The following is a 17734-nucleotide window of genomic DNA, read 5'->3' as shown; positions in this document are numbered from 1 at the left end:
CAAGTCAGATCATTTCCAACTAGTTCTGAGTCCTGACAACTTTCCATTGTTACATAGAAATAAAATGGGAGTAGGGGTGGGGAGAAGTAGACCAGAATGCATAAAAACAAGCTCATTCTTTCCTATTGGCATGCTCAAATCTCCATCCCTTCCTCAGAAAGCCTGTTCATTTCCTAACTTTTCACAGGAAACAAAAATGGCAGCCCTGACCAAGTATATCTATTTTAACTGAAATTGACCCATATTAGTCCTTGGGGAGGTGCATCAAGTTGGATTGCCAACTTTGGCTTGGGAAATTCCTAGAGACTTTGGGGTGGTGTCTGAGAAAAGTGGACTTGAGGGAGGGAAAGGAACCCAGCATGGGTGTGATGTGACTCTAGGACTCCTGTTTCTCCTAGACTCTATGATATATTACAGAGTCCGCCTACCAAAGTTGCCATTTTCTCCAGAGAAACTGACCTCTGTACCATGGAGATCAGTTGTGATTCCAGGAGAACTCCAGGCCTCACCTTGAGATTGGGAATTCTAGCATCTGCAGTATCATAGCTTTTTACAGAAACCTTTTCAGCCATACAAAAACTGCTGGGTGTTCAGAAGCACTTAAAGGGAAACAAAAAGAGCATCTTCACATCTGCTTGAAGACAGAGAAATGCAGGTGGAATGACTTCTTCATGCCCTGCTTCTCCCAAGTCAAATAGAGCAGGGGTGGCCAACGGTAGCTCTCCAGATGTTTTTTGCTTACATCTCCCATCAGCCCCAGCCAGCATGGCCAATGGCTGGGGCTGATGGGAGTTGTAGGCAAAAAACATCTGGAGAGCTATCGTTGGCCACCCCTGAAATAGAGCAAGATAAACCCAGCCCAGAGGCACCTGAAACTTCCATGGATTTTGAGTTGGGGGAAGGCAGAAAAACCAAGCTCTGAATTGCCTTTCTGTGAATGATGGAATTTTCCAAACTTAGCTAAAGGCTGCTAGCTAGAAAATTTCCATAGAAACTAGAGTATTTTGGTAGCATTTATACTTCGGAACACAAAGCTGACTAGCAAATTATTCCTTTAAATGGCTTGTTACTGCAAATGTGTCGCTTTCACCACAGCACAGAAAAATTCATTGCAAAGTGGTCATCAGCTTTCTCTGAGGGGACAACAAAAGGCAGCAGGATTTTTAAAATTAACCCTCCCACACACAAACACACTCTCGCACAGGGCTTTTTTTGTAGCAGGAACTCCTTTGCATATTAGGCTACTCCCCCCCCCCCCGATGTAGCCAATCCTCCAAAACCTTACAGGGCTCTTAGCAGAGGGCCTACTTTAAGCTCTAGGAGGATTGGCTACATCAGGGGGGTGTAGCCTAATATGCAAAGGAGTTCCTGCTACAAAAAAAAAAGCCCTGCTGTCTCGCACAACTCGCAGAGAGCTCTGCCACCATTCCCACTGTAACCAGGCATTAGTGCCTTGCCAAGACATCACAACGCACCTAGAATCCAGCCCCTTTTCATTTCCTAGCCATCATGCAATAGGCATGAAGCTATCTCCCTGTGGTGGACCCATTTATCACATTGTGTTTATCTGGTGTATTTTGATCTAAGGAGCTCAGGGCAATGCACAGCATTCTCCCCTCCTCCAGTTTCACCTCAGAATTACCTTGTGAGGTAGACTGACAAAAGTGACTGGCCTGAGTTGGGATTTGAACCTGGGTCTCCCAAGATTCTAATCCAACACTTTAACCACTGCACCACTAGCTCTGTTCACATTTTACTGTGAATGCACTGTACATATAAAAGTGCAAGCACCAGTCATTTCCAACTATGGGGTGACGTTGCTTTCACAGCATTTTCACAGCAGACTTTTCACGGGGTGGTCATCTACACTTTCCCCAAAGCAAGCTGGGTACTCATTATACCGACCTCGGAAGGATGGAAGGCTGAGTCAACCTCAGGTTGGCTACCTGAACCCAGCTTTCGCTGGGATTGAACTCAGGTTGTGAACAGAGCTTAGGACTGCAGTACTGCGACTTTATGGGGCTCTTTACTGTACATATACATATGTACATCTACTTGTAAGAAAAAGCCAATACAGGCTCACTTTAGAAATGAATACAGGGACTGGTACTTGGATAAATGTGGGGTTTAAATTACACACTGAGCTCAGCATGTGCTGAATGTAACATGAGAATTAATCAACACATGTTGAATCTAGTCTATACTGTACACTGATGGGGTGCGTATATGTTTTTATTTTAATGCAGTTAAGGCCTTTTTATTCTCCATCTCTTTCAGGATGGGAAGAAGTTTTCTATTCATTGGCAGGATTTCCTTCCATCTTTGACTGTCAGTCAGTCAGTCAAAAGTTTATTGTACATAGCCATTGGCCGCTACAAAACAAAACAGAAACTAAACAACAACGTTTCAAATTAACACTTTAAAAGTTCTCCAGAAAGGCCAACCTCAAGAAGTTACAGCACTTGCAATTACTCTTGCTGTTATCTTCTTAGCTGCAAGTGCAAACAGAGAGACCCTATAGCAGGGGTGGCCAACGGTAGCTCTCCAGACGTTTTTTGCCTACAACTCCCATCAACTCCAGCCAGTCTGCCCAATGGCGGGGGGCTGATGGGAGTTGTAGGCAAAAAACATCTGGAGAGCTACCACTGGCCACCCCTGCTCTATAGGACACATAAGCACCATTGTCAGACAACAGAAATATAATCTTTTCAGTTTCTGAATGTGCTTTTAAGGAGGTTAGTACTCCAGACAGAAATTTAATTTTGGGGGCATTGTAGAGTGGACACGATAGAATATGATGGGGGAGGTCCTCTATCATAGGTGAACCACAAATGCAAAAACATTGTTCTGTTGGGAATGTGGGAATATTGACCAGTTAACAGAGCTGTCTGCATAGTCTGAAAGCAGAGAGCTGTGAAAGATGTTCTGATGTTAAATTTGGAGATATTAACCAGGTATGGGGATCTCAGATGATCAGATTTGATTAGTCTGAACCAGGGGGCTACTTTAGATTTTAGGATTAGAGCGCGATCTAGCAACGCATCTGAAAAAAATATCCAATTCCTAAGTTGAGAATTGTCATTGTGGAGCCCTAGGAGATCACCAGGGATAGAATAACTCTGGATAATGTTGTTGAGGTAGAACACCTGTGATATTATGATAGTAGAAAATTAAATGAATGGTAATTAAGGGAAGCCATCTTTGACTGGATGTTTATTTGATGTTTATCTGCTCTGCTTATTTAATTTATCCAGTTTATATATTCATTTTAGTTTGATACTACTGTATACCACGGTACATAAGAACATAAGAGAAGCCATGTTGGATCAGGCCAATGGCCCATCCGGTCCAACAACCTGTGTCACACAGTGGCCAAAAAAACCAAGTGCCATCAGGAGGTCCACCAGTGGGGCCAGGACACATTGGGGGATTTTGGATGTGGAAAAGAAGCTTCAGTAAAATAATAAATGAGTTTCTGGTCAAACAGGTTGTGAACCTGTGGGGGGGCAGGCATATGCAACACAATCAGCACTGGCTTCCTTTTTAAAAATTATTTTTGCCTCTTCCCAAAAGGCTGAGAGTGCAACCCAACACCTTCCCAGAAGGCCAAGATGTGTTCCTAAAAACCTGACACTAGTGGCATTTTAAATCTGCTGGCCTGCTCAGTGATTTACAGAGGATGCTTAGAAGGCAAGACCATGAGATCATTACCTTCTTCTTCATTCCATAGGGTTGCCAGGTCCACCACCAGTGGGGGGTGGGGTGCACGGTTACTGGATCCAGGGCCTTTTTTTGTAGCAGGAACTCCTTTGCATATTAGGCCACACACCCCTGAGGTAGCCAATCCTCCAAGAGCTTCCAGGGCTCTTAGTACAGACAGGGTCGGCTCTAGGGCAAACAGCGCCCTAGGCAGGCACACCCCCCCGCGTCCTGCCCCCCGTGCTCCGCTCGCCTGCCCACCACCACTAAAAGCAGCGGTGCTCTGTTTGCTCCCTTCCCCCTGCTCTCCGTGGCTAAAAGGAAGCTCTGCTGGCTTTGCAGCCCGCGCCTGAGTGTTTCGTTAAGAGGCAAAACGTATAGGCGCGAGCTGCGAAGCCGGCAGAGCTTCCTTTTAGCTGTGGCAAGCTGGGGGAAGGGAGTGAGCAGAGTGCTGCTGCTTTTAGCGATGGTGGGCAGGCAAGCAGAGTGCTGGAGGGCGGCGGGGCAATGCCCAGGGGGGGGGCAGCCGGCGGTGGCAGCCCGGAGGGGGCTAGTGGCAGCCACAGTAGCGGTGGGGAGGGGGAAGGGAGGCAAACTAAGCGCTTGCCTGGGGCACCGGAGGGGGGGGCGAAAGCTCAATTTGCCTCCCCCATCTCTCGGCGCCCTAGGCAACTGCCTAGTTTGCCTAGTGGGCGAGCCAACCCTGAGTACAGGGCCTACTGTAAGCTCCAGGAGGATTGGCTACATCAGGGGTGTTTGGCCTAATATGCTAAGGAGTTCCTGCTACAAAAAAAACCCCAAACCCTTGAGTCCACCCTCCAAAGCATCCACTGTCTCCAAAGGAACTGATCTATGTAACCTGGAGATAAGCTGTAATTCTGGAGAATCCCCAGGTCCCACCTGCAGGCTGGCATGGTCCATGATGTTTTGAATCATGATGACCATTCCTGAAGAACTCAAAAGCTTTCACAGCTTTGTGTCATTTTGGTTTGGTTGCTCCTATTAAAAGGTAGCTTTTGTTTGTTTGTTTTAGATATAGCCAGGGCATTTTTGTAGAAAAAGCCCAATAGGAACTCATTTGCGTATTAGGCCACACACCCTGATGCCAAGCCAGCCAGAACTGGGTTCCTGTGCGTTCCTGCTCAAAAAAAGCCCTGGATATGAATGCCTTTTTTTTTTAAAGAGAGGCTGATTTCGCACTGACCTTTTACTGGCGCGACCACCCTCCTCACGCCGGCGGATCTGCAGGGATTTCGCACCAGAAGCACCGGCGCAGCCAAAAAAGCCGGCAACTTCCGTCGCGAAACCCGCTCAAACGTTTTCCTGCTTCTTGGCGGTTTCCGTTTGAGCTGGTTTCGCGACGGAAGTTGCCGGCTCTTTTGGCTGCGCCGGCGCTTCTGGTGCGAAATCCCTGCAGATCCGCCGGCGTGAGGAGGGTGGTCGCGCCAGTAAAAGGTCAGTGCGAAATCAGCCAGAGAATATGGGGGTGGGGATGAGTGACACATATTTAGATTTCTCATTTTAACAGAAAGGTTTCTCCTTTAGGGTCTCACTAGCTTTCAACCTAACGTCTCCAATTCATTCCTCCAGAATGTATGAATAGGTGCTTTAGCGCAATGGTCTCTGTTTGACTAATCCTTCTCCAATGCAAGATAAAACGGAGGTTTTGGCAAATACCTTCTTTAGCCAACTGCTTTAGCCACTTCTCTCTTCTCCACTCTTTTGTCAGGTATCCAGGCCCCCCTGCCCCACCTTGGCTCCCTGTCTGTTGCCTCCATGCGGTTCATCTGCTTCACTTTCAGCATCCGCTTTAGCATTCTCTTGCAAATTGCATTTTAATGTGTTTCATTCTAATATCCAGCAATCGATTTTCCTAATTGCTTTTTCAATTTGCTCTCACCAAGGCAAGGAGGAAAATGGAGACAATATCAGTGAAACTGGCATACATTCAGGCCTGAGGGCATGCTGCTTACTTGGGCAACTCTCCTGTTCCCCTCAATAGGCCTCCTCTTGAGACAGACAAAAAAAAAATATGAATTCATAATGAGGCAAACGGGGCTTCAGTGAAAGAACTCGTAAAAAGATGTGCTACACATAGACAACGTCAACAAAATCTTCTGCCTACGGTGGTGTTTTCATCATGCTAAGCAGGGCTTCTTTTTTGTAGCAGGAGCTCCTTTGCATATTAGACCACACCCCCTGTGTGCAATTCTGGTCACCGCACCTCAAAAAGGATATTATAGCATTGGAAAAAGTGCAGAAAAGGGCAACTAGAATGATTAAAGGTTTGGAACGCTTTCCCTATGAAGAAAGGTTAAAACGCTTGGGGCTCTTTAGTTTGGAGAAATGTCGACTGCGGGGTGACGTGATAGAGGTTTACAAGATTATGCATGGGATGGAGAAAGTAGAGAAAGAAGTCCTTTTCTCCCTTTCTCAAAATACAAGAACTCGTGGGCATTCAATGAAATTGCTGAACAGTCAAGTTAAACCGGATAAAAGGAAGTACTTCTTCACCCAAACGGTGATTAACATGTGGAATTCACTGCCACAGGAGGTGGCGGCAGCTACAAGCATAGCCAGCTTTAAGAGGGGATTGGATAAAAATATGGAGCAGAGGTCCATCAGTGGCTATTAGCCACAGTATGTATGTATGTGTATATATATATATGTGTGTGTGTGTTTGTGTGTGTGTATACACACACACATATATTGGCCACTGTGTGACACAGGGTGTTGGACTGGATGGGCCATTGGCCTGATCCAACATGGCTTCTCTTATGTTCTTATACCCCTGATGTAGCCAATCCTCCAAGAGCTTACAGTAGGCCCTGTAGTAAGAGCCCTGTGAGGATTGGCTACATCAGGGGTGTGGTCTAATATGCAAAGGAGTTCCTGCTACAAAACTCCACCATCTCTGCAAATTTATCAGAGAGCCTGATCTATAGGCAGCACATACAACACTTTCCCTGCCATCTCCCAGTGTGTTCTACAGCCCCCTAGGAACTGCAAAGTGTGTAGTGCCTTATCTGCATCAAGTAAACTGGCTAGTTGGGCTAGGGCAAGTCTACATATACAAAGGCCAGGGCTGCCAATCCTCAGGTGGGGGCAGGGGATCCCGTGGTTTGGGGGCCCTTCCCCCGCTTCAGGGTCATCAGAAAGCGAGGGAAGAAAAATGTCTGCTGGGCACTCCATTATTCCCAAAGAGACCGATTCCCATAGGGTATAATGATCTGTGGGTATCTCGGGCTCTGGAGGGGGGGGGGCTGTTTTTTTAGGTAAAAGCACCAAATTGTCAGCAAAGCATCCAATGCATCTCCTCAAAACACTCTTGAAGTTTTAAAAGGATTGGACCACAGGGTCCAATTCTATGAGCCCGAAAAGAAGGTGCCCCTATCCTTCATTATTTCCAATGGAGGGAAGACGTTTAAAAGGTGTGCAGTCCCTTTCAATGTGATGGCCAGAACTCCCTTTGGAGTTCAGTCATGCTTGTCACAACCTTGCTCCTGGCTCCACCCTCAAAGTCTCCTGGCTCCACCCCCAAAGCCCCCAGCTATTTATTGAATTGGACTTGGCAACCCTAACAAAGGCTGCAGCACTGGCAGTTTCTGGGAATGAGGGAAGGTTCTAGGAATGAAGGGAGGCGGTAGCACAGATACAGGAACAACAGCAGATTAAGTTTCAGCTCTTCAGAGGATTTCAAACTTGGGGGAAGTGCACTGAGGAAGTTGGTCCAGAACCGAAGCAAACAAAGGAGACGGGGGGAAACAAACTCAACCCAAAATATCAAGGGTCAAGCTACAGCAAATCCAATTTGATGGGAATATGTTTATTATATGATGTAAATGATAATGTAATTACAAAATAAACATAGAGCCCGAATACTGGGCTATATTAAGAATCATCAAGAATAAACTTTACATAAATTGCTATAATTCCCTATACAAAGTTGATGGAAATATCAAATGACCAAATGAAAATATCCGAAGACCATCAGTGTTTCAGCCACAAAGGCTTTCCTCACTGGTCATTTTCCAGATGGTTGTGTACTACTGACCGCTGAGGAGGACTTTTGTGGCCGAAATGCCTATATGCTGGTCATTTGATATTTTCATTAGCTTTGTATAGGGAATTATAGCAATTTATGTAAAGTTTATTCTTGATGATTCTTAATATAGCCTGATAGTCAGGCCCTATGTTTTTAATGTTTAGGTACATAAAATAACATAGGTAAGTGTTTTCAATTGTACATTATAAACAGAAATCTCTGAATAGGTAGAACTAAAAATACAGCATTTTTTTTTTTGTAGATTATCCTGCATGGAAGAATATCTTGTTCGGTTCACTAATTAACTATGGGAAACCAAGTAGCAATGAAAAAACTTTCATATTTCTCAGAAAGTGCGTTTTGGGTCTGCACGGAGATATTTGACATTATAAAATACTCTCATAGGTGTTGTTGCCAAGCTAAGAGAGTTGGAGGAAACTTATCTATCCAATGTGCAGCAATTGTTGTGCACACTGCAGATATTAAAATATGTATCCTTTCAGACTTTATTTTGTCTTTTGCAGGGTCCAATCATTTGCCAAATAGGAATATTTCAGGGTTTAAAGATAAGTATGTATTTGTAATTAAGAATATATGTTCTGTTATTTTTTTCCCCAAAAGTTTTGTCTATAGTCACATGTCCACCAGCAGTGGAAGTAATCCCCTAGTTTCCCACATTGTTTAACACAAGCTGGACTTATATTTGCATTAATATGGTGCACCATAAAATTATATTATTTGTGCACTATATAATAAATATATTCCAGTTTGGTGTAGTGGTTAAGTGTGAGGACTCTTATCTGGGAGAACCAGGTTTGATTCCCCACTCCTCCACTTGCACCTGCTGGAATGACATTGGGTTAGCCATAGCTCTGGCAGAGGTTGTCCTTGAAAGTGCAGCTGCTGTAAGAGCCCTCTCAGTCCCACAGGGTGTCTGTTGTGGGGGAGAAGATATGGAAGATTGTAAGCCGCTTTGAGTCTCTGATTCAGAGAGAAGGGCGGGGTATAAATCTGAAATCTTCTTCTTTCTTCTTCTTCCCTTTGAAACAAATTTTATTTGCTGTAGCTGCCCAGTACTGATCACAATAGATACAACCTGAGATCTGTCTCTTTATCATAATTCAGTATATTACATCCTACCACGACCTAGTAGCAGGACTCAGAGCAAGGCCTTCCAGATACTGTGCACCAGGGGTCGTTTTGTAGGAAAAAAGGTAGTGGAGCTCATCCAGGGATTGTTATGCAGCTGCACCTACTATTCAATGGACAAGGTGGGAAGAAGGAGGTGGAACTGTGCTCCTCTGAGCTCCCACTGAATCCGAGGCCTGCTGTGCACTCAGTGGCTCTCATTAAGCTCAATGAACCAAAGTAAATGGGCTGCAATACTGAGAGAGCAGCAAAGATACAAACATGCATTGCACGATGTAACACACAAAGAGGAACACCATTTCGTCTGGTTGATAACTGTATACAAGAAAGACATTAAAACGTAACGAGACTCCAGATTAGCTACTCGCTGCTGGCTCTGCTCAGATTTATCCAAAGAGCTTTCCCAATATGGCTAACGCTCCATTGCGGGACGCAAACTGCAGAGGGAGGCAGCTGAATCCCAATCCAGATACAGTATCTGACTTAAATGTGTGGCAGTGGGAACAATTAGTCCAAGAAAAATGTGCTCTGCCCACCCCTGAAATGGAATTACAAAGAGCAGCAGTCACTCCCCAGTGGCGTCCTCACAGGGCTGGCTTGCCCACTAGGCAAACAAGGCGGTTGCCTAGGGCGCTGGGAGGGGGCGCTAAATTGGGCTCCCGATGCCCAACACAAATGCCTAAATTTGCCTCTTCCCCTCACCACAGCCACCACTACCAGTCCTCTCCCTTCCCTTCCGCCACGCCACGCTCCACCTGCCCTCCTGCATGATCAGAGGAGTGTGCCATCATGAGGGTCGGCACTACCGGCTTCGAGGTAGCTGGCAGCTGAGCGTTCTTTGAAGAGAGAGCTGGAGGAAGCTCCAGTTCTCTGAAGGAGGGGGGGCGAAGTCTCCTCCAGAGTCTCTCTTCAAAGACCATTCAGATGCCAGATGCCTTGAAGCCGTAGGGCCCAGCATCGTCCGGCACGCACCTCTGATTGATCAGGGGGGCGCAATGGAGCACAGCGCTGCAGAGGGAGGGAGGGTGGTGGGGGCCAGGGAGCCTGCCTGGGGTGCCATGTGCTCTAGAGTCAGCACTGCGTCCCCACCATTGTACCCCTTAATGTTTTCTTATGCTGTGTAAATGGTTGCCATTGAGCCTTGCAGGCAAAGTAAATCCTTTCATTTGGGGGCAGCACCCTGCCCCCTCTTCCCAGCATGCCCCATATATTGACCATTATGGGGTGCCACGGGAGATACAAAATGCTGCCCTGGGCTCCCAGGCAACTACCCTCCCTCCCTCCTTACCCTACCGCCCCTGGTAGTAGCAGAGTTATGCTAACAACTGAGACAAAATTATAGAGAAAATGAAGGATACAATTAAGATATCCACTGTACTTACCAAAAACAGTTCTGGCAGGAACAGACTCTTTATTGATCCAAAATGAAACCTGGGAGAGGATCACAGTCATGATGCATGGGATATATGTCTGTATCATAAAATAACCCATTTTCCGTCTGAGGTGAAAGTACACCGTCATAACAATATATTCCCCTACAAAAAAAAGAAGAAGAAGGTAATGTTTTGTGCTCTACAAGTAATCCTTCATCCATTTCAAAGTGCCCTGTATTAAATTAAAAACAACCCCCCATTGTATTTATTTGGCCTGAAAGCACATGATGCGCTTATGTTATTAAAGTTCAGTCAGTTGCAGCTCGGTCAGAGCTCCGGATGGAATAGTCTCCTGTAAGCCCTACATAAAGCTTTGTGAATGAACAGCAGGATATATGAATGTAACAATAAGTGAAAACCACAATGAGTCAAGGGGGAGTTAATGAATTTCTGAAGTTTATCCAGGATGCTGAATGTAAAATGGGAATTAGGCACTGTTTGGCCATCCCATATGCTTCTATATATCATTTTTTTAAAAAAATCTTGTGGCTATATCCTGGTGAGGAAGAAATCACAAACGTTATTAGCCTTCTGTTCTGGTTATTCTTCTGCGCTGTAGCATCTGGATAACACATAATTACTACTCCAGCTTTTTATTTTGAACACTTGCATCAGGGAAAGGTTCTTCCTTTCATTAAAGAAAATCAGGTTTTTATTTCATAACTACCAAAATGAGGGGTTTTTTTCATCAAATATTGGTTGATTCATGGCAAAAATCACTGAGAATTTCTTATATGTCAACACCGTTGAAAAAGAATGGGAACTATACCAATGTGGTCTTCTGCAAGTCCCATTTATTCCCTGAGAGCCAGTGTGGTATGAATGCCAGACTAGTATATGGGAGATCCAGACTGGAACCCTCATTTTGTCATGGAAATTTGCTAGGTAGCCTTGGGCCAATCATACACTCTCAGACTCATGTACTTCACATGATGATCAAAATGGAGGTGAGGAGAAAAATGTAAATTGCCTTGAGTCCTCACTGGTGAGAAAGGGGGGATATAAGAAGAAGAAGACAATGATATTGGGAAAGGAACTTTCCCAGTGCTGTCAGCTGCTTTCCCTACCCCATCCACTCACCCACAGTACAACAGCTACCTGTACAAATTGCAACACCTGCCACTGCAAATCCTATGGGGAGAGGCTGTGGCTTAGTGGCAGAGCACATGCTCCTGGTATCTCTATATGAAAGACCTGAGGTAGAAGCTACTGTCTGTCTAAGACATTGGAGATCCAGTAACCAATCTCAGCTGATGATACTATACTAGATGGAGCAATGATATGACCTGGTATAAGATTAGTTTCAGATAAGCATCATGATTAGTGCTGCCCCCATTGGTTCTCTCCTATGAGTCAGGCTTCCACCTACAAGGCTTCTCTGTTTGGCGTGACACCCACGAGCTTAGCTGTGGATATATTTAACGGGCCCATCAATAAAACTAAAGGAAATAAAAGGCAATCAATGTTAACCTCATTGAACCCTGAAACAGCACAGCCTATTGATTGCACATCGCCTAGTGCCTTACGTCATAGGGAATAGGTGATTTATAAATTGAATAAATAAATAAATAAATAGAAATTATATAATATAAAGTTCAAGTTTAGGTTTATTACAGTCATCGACCAGGACATTTCAATCATTTAAAACAACCCTGAAATACATTGTAGAAAATCCCAACAAAAACCTACATTGTAGGATCCAAGAAAAAAAAAAGAGGCAAAGGTAGTCCCCTGTGCAAGCACCAGTTGTTTCTCACTCTGGGGTGACGTCGCATCACGACGTTTTCACAGCAGACTTTTTACAGGGTGGTTTGCCATTGCCTTCCCCAGTCATCTACACTTTCCCCCCAGCAAGCTGGGTACCCATTTTATCGACCTCGGAAGGATGGAAGGCTGAGTCAACCTGAAGCCGGCTATCTGAACCCAGCTTCCACCAGGATCGAACTCAGGTCGTGAGCAGAGCTTAGGACTGCAGTACTGCAGCTTTATCACTCTGCACCACGGGGCTGCTTAGGACCCAAGTAGGAGCCTATAATAACAATTTGAGAGATTAAGGGTTATGACTGCAAGATAAAATAAATAAAATTACCATTTAAACCTTTAAACATTCACTTTGTTAAATATAATTTGTTAAATATAATATAAATAAATAAGTTCTACTGCACCTGCACCATGTTGTAGAGTAACTTCAATTCATTTCAGCAGGGCTTGGGCAGTCCCAACAAACTGAGACCGATTTCCCGCTAGCCTTACCCCACCCTTACGCTTCTCTTCTCCACGGGGCTTCCGCCAGTTTTCACACTATCTGCCCTGAGCTGCGACTAGCTTTGCCTTTTTTGCACACCAAACAGAAACTGGTTTTTAGAGGATCTTGTTTGCTGCGCAAAAGAGGCGGAGCAAGTTGCAGCCCCGGGGCGGATAGTGTGAAATCCGATGGAAGCCCTGCCAAGGAGAGGAGCGTGAGAGCGGCATAAGGCTAGTGGGAAATAGGTCTGAGTTACAAAACTGTTAAGTATTTCTGCTCCACTTTTCTCCCCATGGGGGACTCAAAGAGGCTTGCAAGGAGCACACACACACAAATTAGGCAAACAGATATATAACAGAACTTCAACTTTCTGAGCTGGCCCTGGGCCCTTTGGCTTGGCTCATTTAGAACCAAGAGCCCTTGGCTATTGCCCTTTTGGGTTATACTAAAAGACTCTGGCCATGGCAGACTTAAAATACCTGCAGAGGAGGTCACAGAAGCTCACACCAGATCTCACTCAGCTGGCAGGAGTTGTTCCCAAGAGATGAGGGAATCATCTCTACTCCATGTAAAAGGTAAAGGTAGTCCCCCTGTGCAAGAACCAGTCGTTTCTGACTCTGGGGTGACGTTGCATCACAACGTTTTCACGGCAGACTTTTTACGGGGTGGTTTGCCATTGCCTTCCTCAGTCATCTACACTTTCCCTCCAGCAAGCTGGGTACTCATTTTACCAACCTTGGAAGGATGGACGGCTGGAAGGTTGAGTCAACCTTGAGCCGGCTACCTGAACCCAGCTTCCATCGGGACTGAACTCAGGTGTTGAGCAGAGAGTTCGGACTGCAGTACTGCAGCTTTACCACTTTGCGCTACGAGGCTGCTATTCTCTACTCCATGACCCCTGTACAATAAACACTCCGGGAAGAAGACCCAAATACAACCCAGCACACAAATTATGTCCCATCACACTCACATGAGTTTTTGATGTTCTGAATGCAGCAGTTCTAGCTGACCAGTGACTGAATTAAAATAATAAAAAAATACTATGTGATGCTGAGTACTTACCTTTAAAACCCTTAATGAAAGAATGGTTCCATGTAGTCTAACATCAGGCATATTAATAGACATTTTTAAAAGGCTAGTGAATTTTTTTTTCATTTATCTTTATAATCACACTGCCATTTATATCACTAGATCATTCATAAATAATGACTGGAGGTAGTTAAACAGCAGAGTTCAGCCTTGGGTTCTAATTTGTATTCCACACCTAGAGGCTTCCAGGCTTTAAACAGAGGCCACTGTAATAGCAAAAGTGTCAAGACGCGTCAGGAAAGATTGAAACGACTAAGCCGATTTAGACAAGTCATTGATCAAGACCGACATGACGGAGAAGTACAATAAAGAAGAGAAGTAAGAGAGAAAATGAATGACATAAAATTAAGAAGTGGGATTCGCTTCAAATATCAACGGAGGGGGAAGGAAACCAGGGGGAGATCTTAGCATGCAAAGAATGACCACATGTCTGTATGAATGATTTAAAAAAACATGTCCACAGCTGCATTCTGTGAAATATAATTCATACAACTGCTACCGCAAATCTTAAGTCTTTCCATGGAAAAAGAAGGGTATCTGTCTTTTGCCTGTCTTGTATCTAAGTGTGGGGTGAAAGAGTTATTGATCTAAACTGAGGCCCTGCGTGGCTGTAATGAAGCATTAAAAAGATGTTGAAATTCTTGTCTTGGATTTCTCAATGCCTCTTCTGACGAGAGCTTGGGTTTTAGGAAGCAAAAGTCAAAAGCGCGTGCCTTCTTTGACGATATTGCCTGAATCACCAATTCAAACCCCCAAAATACATGTTGCAGCCTGCTGGAGACTTAATCATCTCCTTCCATCCCTGTTTTTGTGAAGCAACACAAAATGGACATTTATTGAATCCTTGGTGGACCAAACCATCAGTGGTTTGTACTCAGCTTGGAAGGACACAAGTGGTATGAGACTGCGCTAATGAGCCAGTTTGATGTAGTGGTTAAGTGCATGGACTCTTCTCTGGGAGAACCAGGTTTGATTCCCCACTCCTCCACTTCCACCTGTTGAAATAGCCTTGGGTCAGCCATAGCTCTCGCAGAGTTGTCCTTGAAAAGGCAGCTGCTGTCAGAGCTCTCTCAGCCACACCCACATCACAAGGTGTTTTTTGTTGAGGAGGAGGAAGATAAAGGAGATTGTGAGCCGCTCTGAGACTCTGAGGTTCAGAGTGCAGGGTGGGATATAAATCCAATATCATCATCATCTAATGGGCAACCATGCAGGACAGAACATCTACTTTCCCGTCAGTCTTTATTCCACACAGTGCAAATTCACCTCCCCAAACTGAGCATGCTAGAATTGCTCAGTTAATTGCCACTCTCCCGCCCATCTTTCCCTACTCACCCACCTACACAAAGGAAAGCTATAAACAACTTGAGCCTTCTGGTGGAAATTCTAGTATGAAATAATCACTCCACATTTCTGGCTGCTATTCAAACTTAATTTTAAACCAGGGATTTGAATACAGGGGAAGCAAATGCAAAGCCATCTGGTTGTGAAGACCATTCTTTTTCACTGCCTCCCATGAACTAGTATGCTGAACAGATTATAAGCGCTCACTGAGATCTTGACCAAGCTGATGGAGATGGTTTCCTGAGGAGTAGAACAAGAATCTGGGCTAGTTGCTCCCTGATGGATCAATGCTATCGCACTTGCTGATAATATCCAATACGTTACGAAAATATTGCTTCATCCTGCTATCAATAATGTCACTCAGAAATCTGTCGGCTTCATCTGCTCCCTCTGTTGCCTAATTCTGTCATGATCTCTGCTACAGCATTTTTAACTGTACCAAGAATAGAATCCTAAGCAGTCGATTCACATAACCAAGCCACCAATTTAAAGAAACAACCGCAAATTCCCACCGATCTTTAAACACTGCCGCTTCTCTTGCTGTTGCTACCTGTGGTTATTTTCCAGCACTACAGAAAGTCAACAGTAATATTTGTTAAACTTTATTATGTGTCCTCCCTGTGGCAACATTTCTAATACAGATTGATTAGGACAATCTGCATGTTAATTGCAGCATGACAAATTTTACCAAGACAGTAAGATCAGTGCAGATATATGTCAACAGATATAACCTTTGGCTTTTACAGACTGCATTTTCAACAGTCTTCGCATGGATTCCCTATGGGGGTCAACAATATTTTAAACAACAGAATATCTCATTTAATGTAAGCCTGAACAGAAAAAGAAGAAGACTAGATTTGTACCCTATCATTCTCTCTGAATCAGGATCTCAGAGTGGCTTACAATCTCCTTATCTTCTTCCCCCACAATAGACACCCTGTGAGGTATGTGGGGCTAAGAGAGATCTCACAGAAGCTGCCCTTTGAAGGACAACTCTTGCAAGAGCTATGGCTGACCCAAAGCCATTCCAGCATCTGCAAGTGGAGGAGTGGGGAATCAAACCTTGTTCTCCCAGCTAAGAGTCCACATACTTAACCACTACACCAACCTGACCAAAAAAGTGATCGTCTGCTTATGGTAGTTGGGATTAATTATAACAATATATTTGACTGAAAACAGAATTACAACACTAATTCCACACCTCAAATTGACTCTCATTGATAAGATTCTTACCTGTAATAGATTTAACAGTTTCGTTGGATACTGTATGCCCGAGCAGGTCATACTGAACCAAACTGGAAGACTCTTCAGGGACTTCCACAGAATTCTTAGGTCCTTTTGTCCACGTGTAAATCATTTCACTCTTTGGATATGCATCTGAACAACATACAGTTAGAGAACACATGAATAAGACGTTTGTCTGGGCTATCCTTAGGTGATTGGTCTGATAATCTTTAAAACCAACAAAATTTTAATCAAGGCATAAGCTTTAATGTGCAAGCTTATACCTTGAATAAAACTTTGTTGGTCTTAAAGGAGCCATTGGACTCCAACTTTGTTCTGCTGCTTCAGACCAACATGGCTACCCACCCAAATCTGGTCTAATAATAGTTAGTCTGTGGGAAAATTTATTCTGGTTTCCAATGATCTAAGCTTTCCAACATTACAATGACATATCTCTGGCTAAACTCTGACATTTTTTTTTATACACACTCATAAAACATAAGCTGAGAGCCCTGTCACAACATGTGAAATTTCATAAGAGTGACTTACAACTCCCAAATTTCAGAGGACATGCATGGCCATCCATTGGGAAATCCACCAACCTCATGGGACACTCAGCACTTATGGTGAGCCTACATGAAAACAAATGGAATCACATCTTTGACAGATGTTTTGTCTCAGTGGTAAATGTTGTCTACGCCATTTTGAAAGTACAGAAATACAGACAGATGCATCATATACCTCATTGTATACAGGATGGTGCCGTTTCTCATAATTCTAAAAAGTTTATTTGGAGCTGTCATATTATGAGAGACAGATTTTTTCCCATTCCGGAAGAAAGTGTCCGGTGTCCACACTTTGGTAACCATTAGGTTGTTAAGTCTGAGGATTTCAATTGGACCATCATATCTTAATCTTTTGTCCACCCATGTCTGACGGAAGAAAACATCCATCGTGTACTCCTACAGTAATTTAGAAGTAACACAAAGGTAGTTTTATATGCATAGCCTTTCTACAAAAATCCCTCAAGGACAGATTAGTCACTGGTAACTGTAAACTCCCTAAACACATTTCTATCAATTAAACTGAACTATGTACTCCTTAATACTTTAATTTTCCACATTAGTCATATAAATAAATTGCTATACATATTAAATCAATCAAGAATAATTACTGTAATCTAATAGAATTGCAAGAAGCACGCAATTAAACTTGTACTCAAGAGCAGAATTGGGAACAAAATGATCAATTTACTAACATACGTTAATGATTTTTACATCCATGGTATTTTTTCTCCACAGATGGACAGACTCAGATATGTACTAGAAACGCTAAACTATTTATACCAAGCAAAATCCATGAAATACTGTATATATGCAGGTAATAAAACATAGATGAGATAACCCAAAGGTGAGACTGTGGATCTTCCACAAAATAGTCTCTGATTCAGCTACCAAATGAACAGGAAGTCCAAGGGGCAGGGCTTTTTTTGTAGCAGGAACTCCT

General features: G+C 43.9%; 1 protein-coding gene across 1 annotated transcript in view; it reads right to left on the bottom strand.

The window, feature by feature from the left end:
• The window catches only part of GABRA4 (gamma-aminobutyric acid type A receptor subunit alpha4), a 91784-nt gene that overhangs the window by 42578 nt on the left and 31472 nt on the right, over positions 1-17734 (bottom strand). Inside the window, exons 4-7 of the mRNA XM_060246302.1 lie at positions 16970-17190; positions 16778-16860; positions 16238-16381; positions 10276-10428 (exon numbers count right to left, since the gene is read on the bottom strand). Coding sequence (XP_060102285.1) covers positions 10276-10428; positions 16238-16381; positions 16778-16860; positions 16970-17190 — 601 coding nt within the window. The remainder of the gene's footprint in view (positions 1-10275; positions 10429-16237; positions 16382-16777; positions 16861-16969; positions 17191-17734) is intronic.

This window comes from Heteronotia binoei, chromosome 9, assembly GCF_032191835.1.
Source record: "Heteronotia binoei isolate CCM8104 ecotype False Entrance Well chromosome 9, APGP_CSIRO_Hbin_v1, whole genome shotgun sequence".
Classification (NCBI taxonomy): Eukaryota; Metazoa; Chordata; class Lepidosauria; order Squamata; family Gekkonidae; genus Heteronotia; species Heteronotia binoei.
This window is presented reverse-complemented; position numbering and strand designations above follow the sequence as displayed.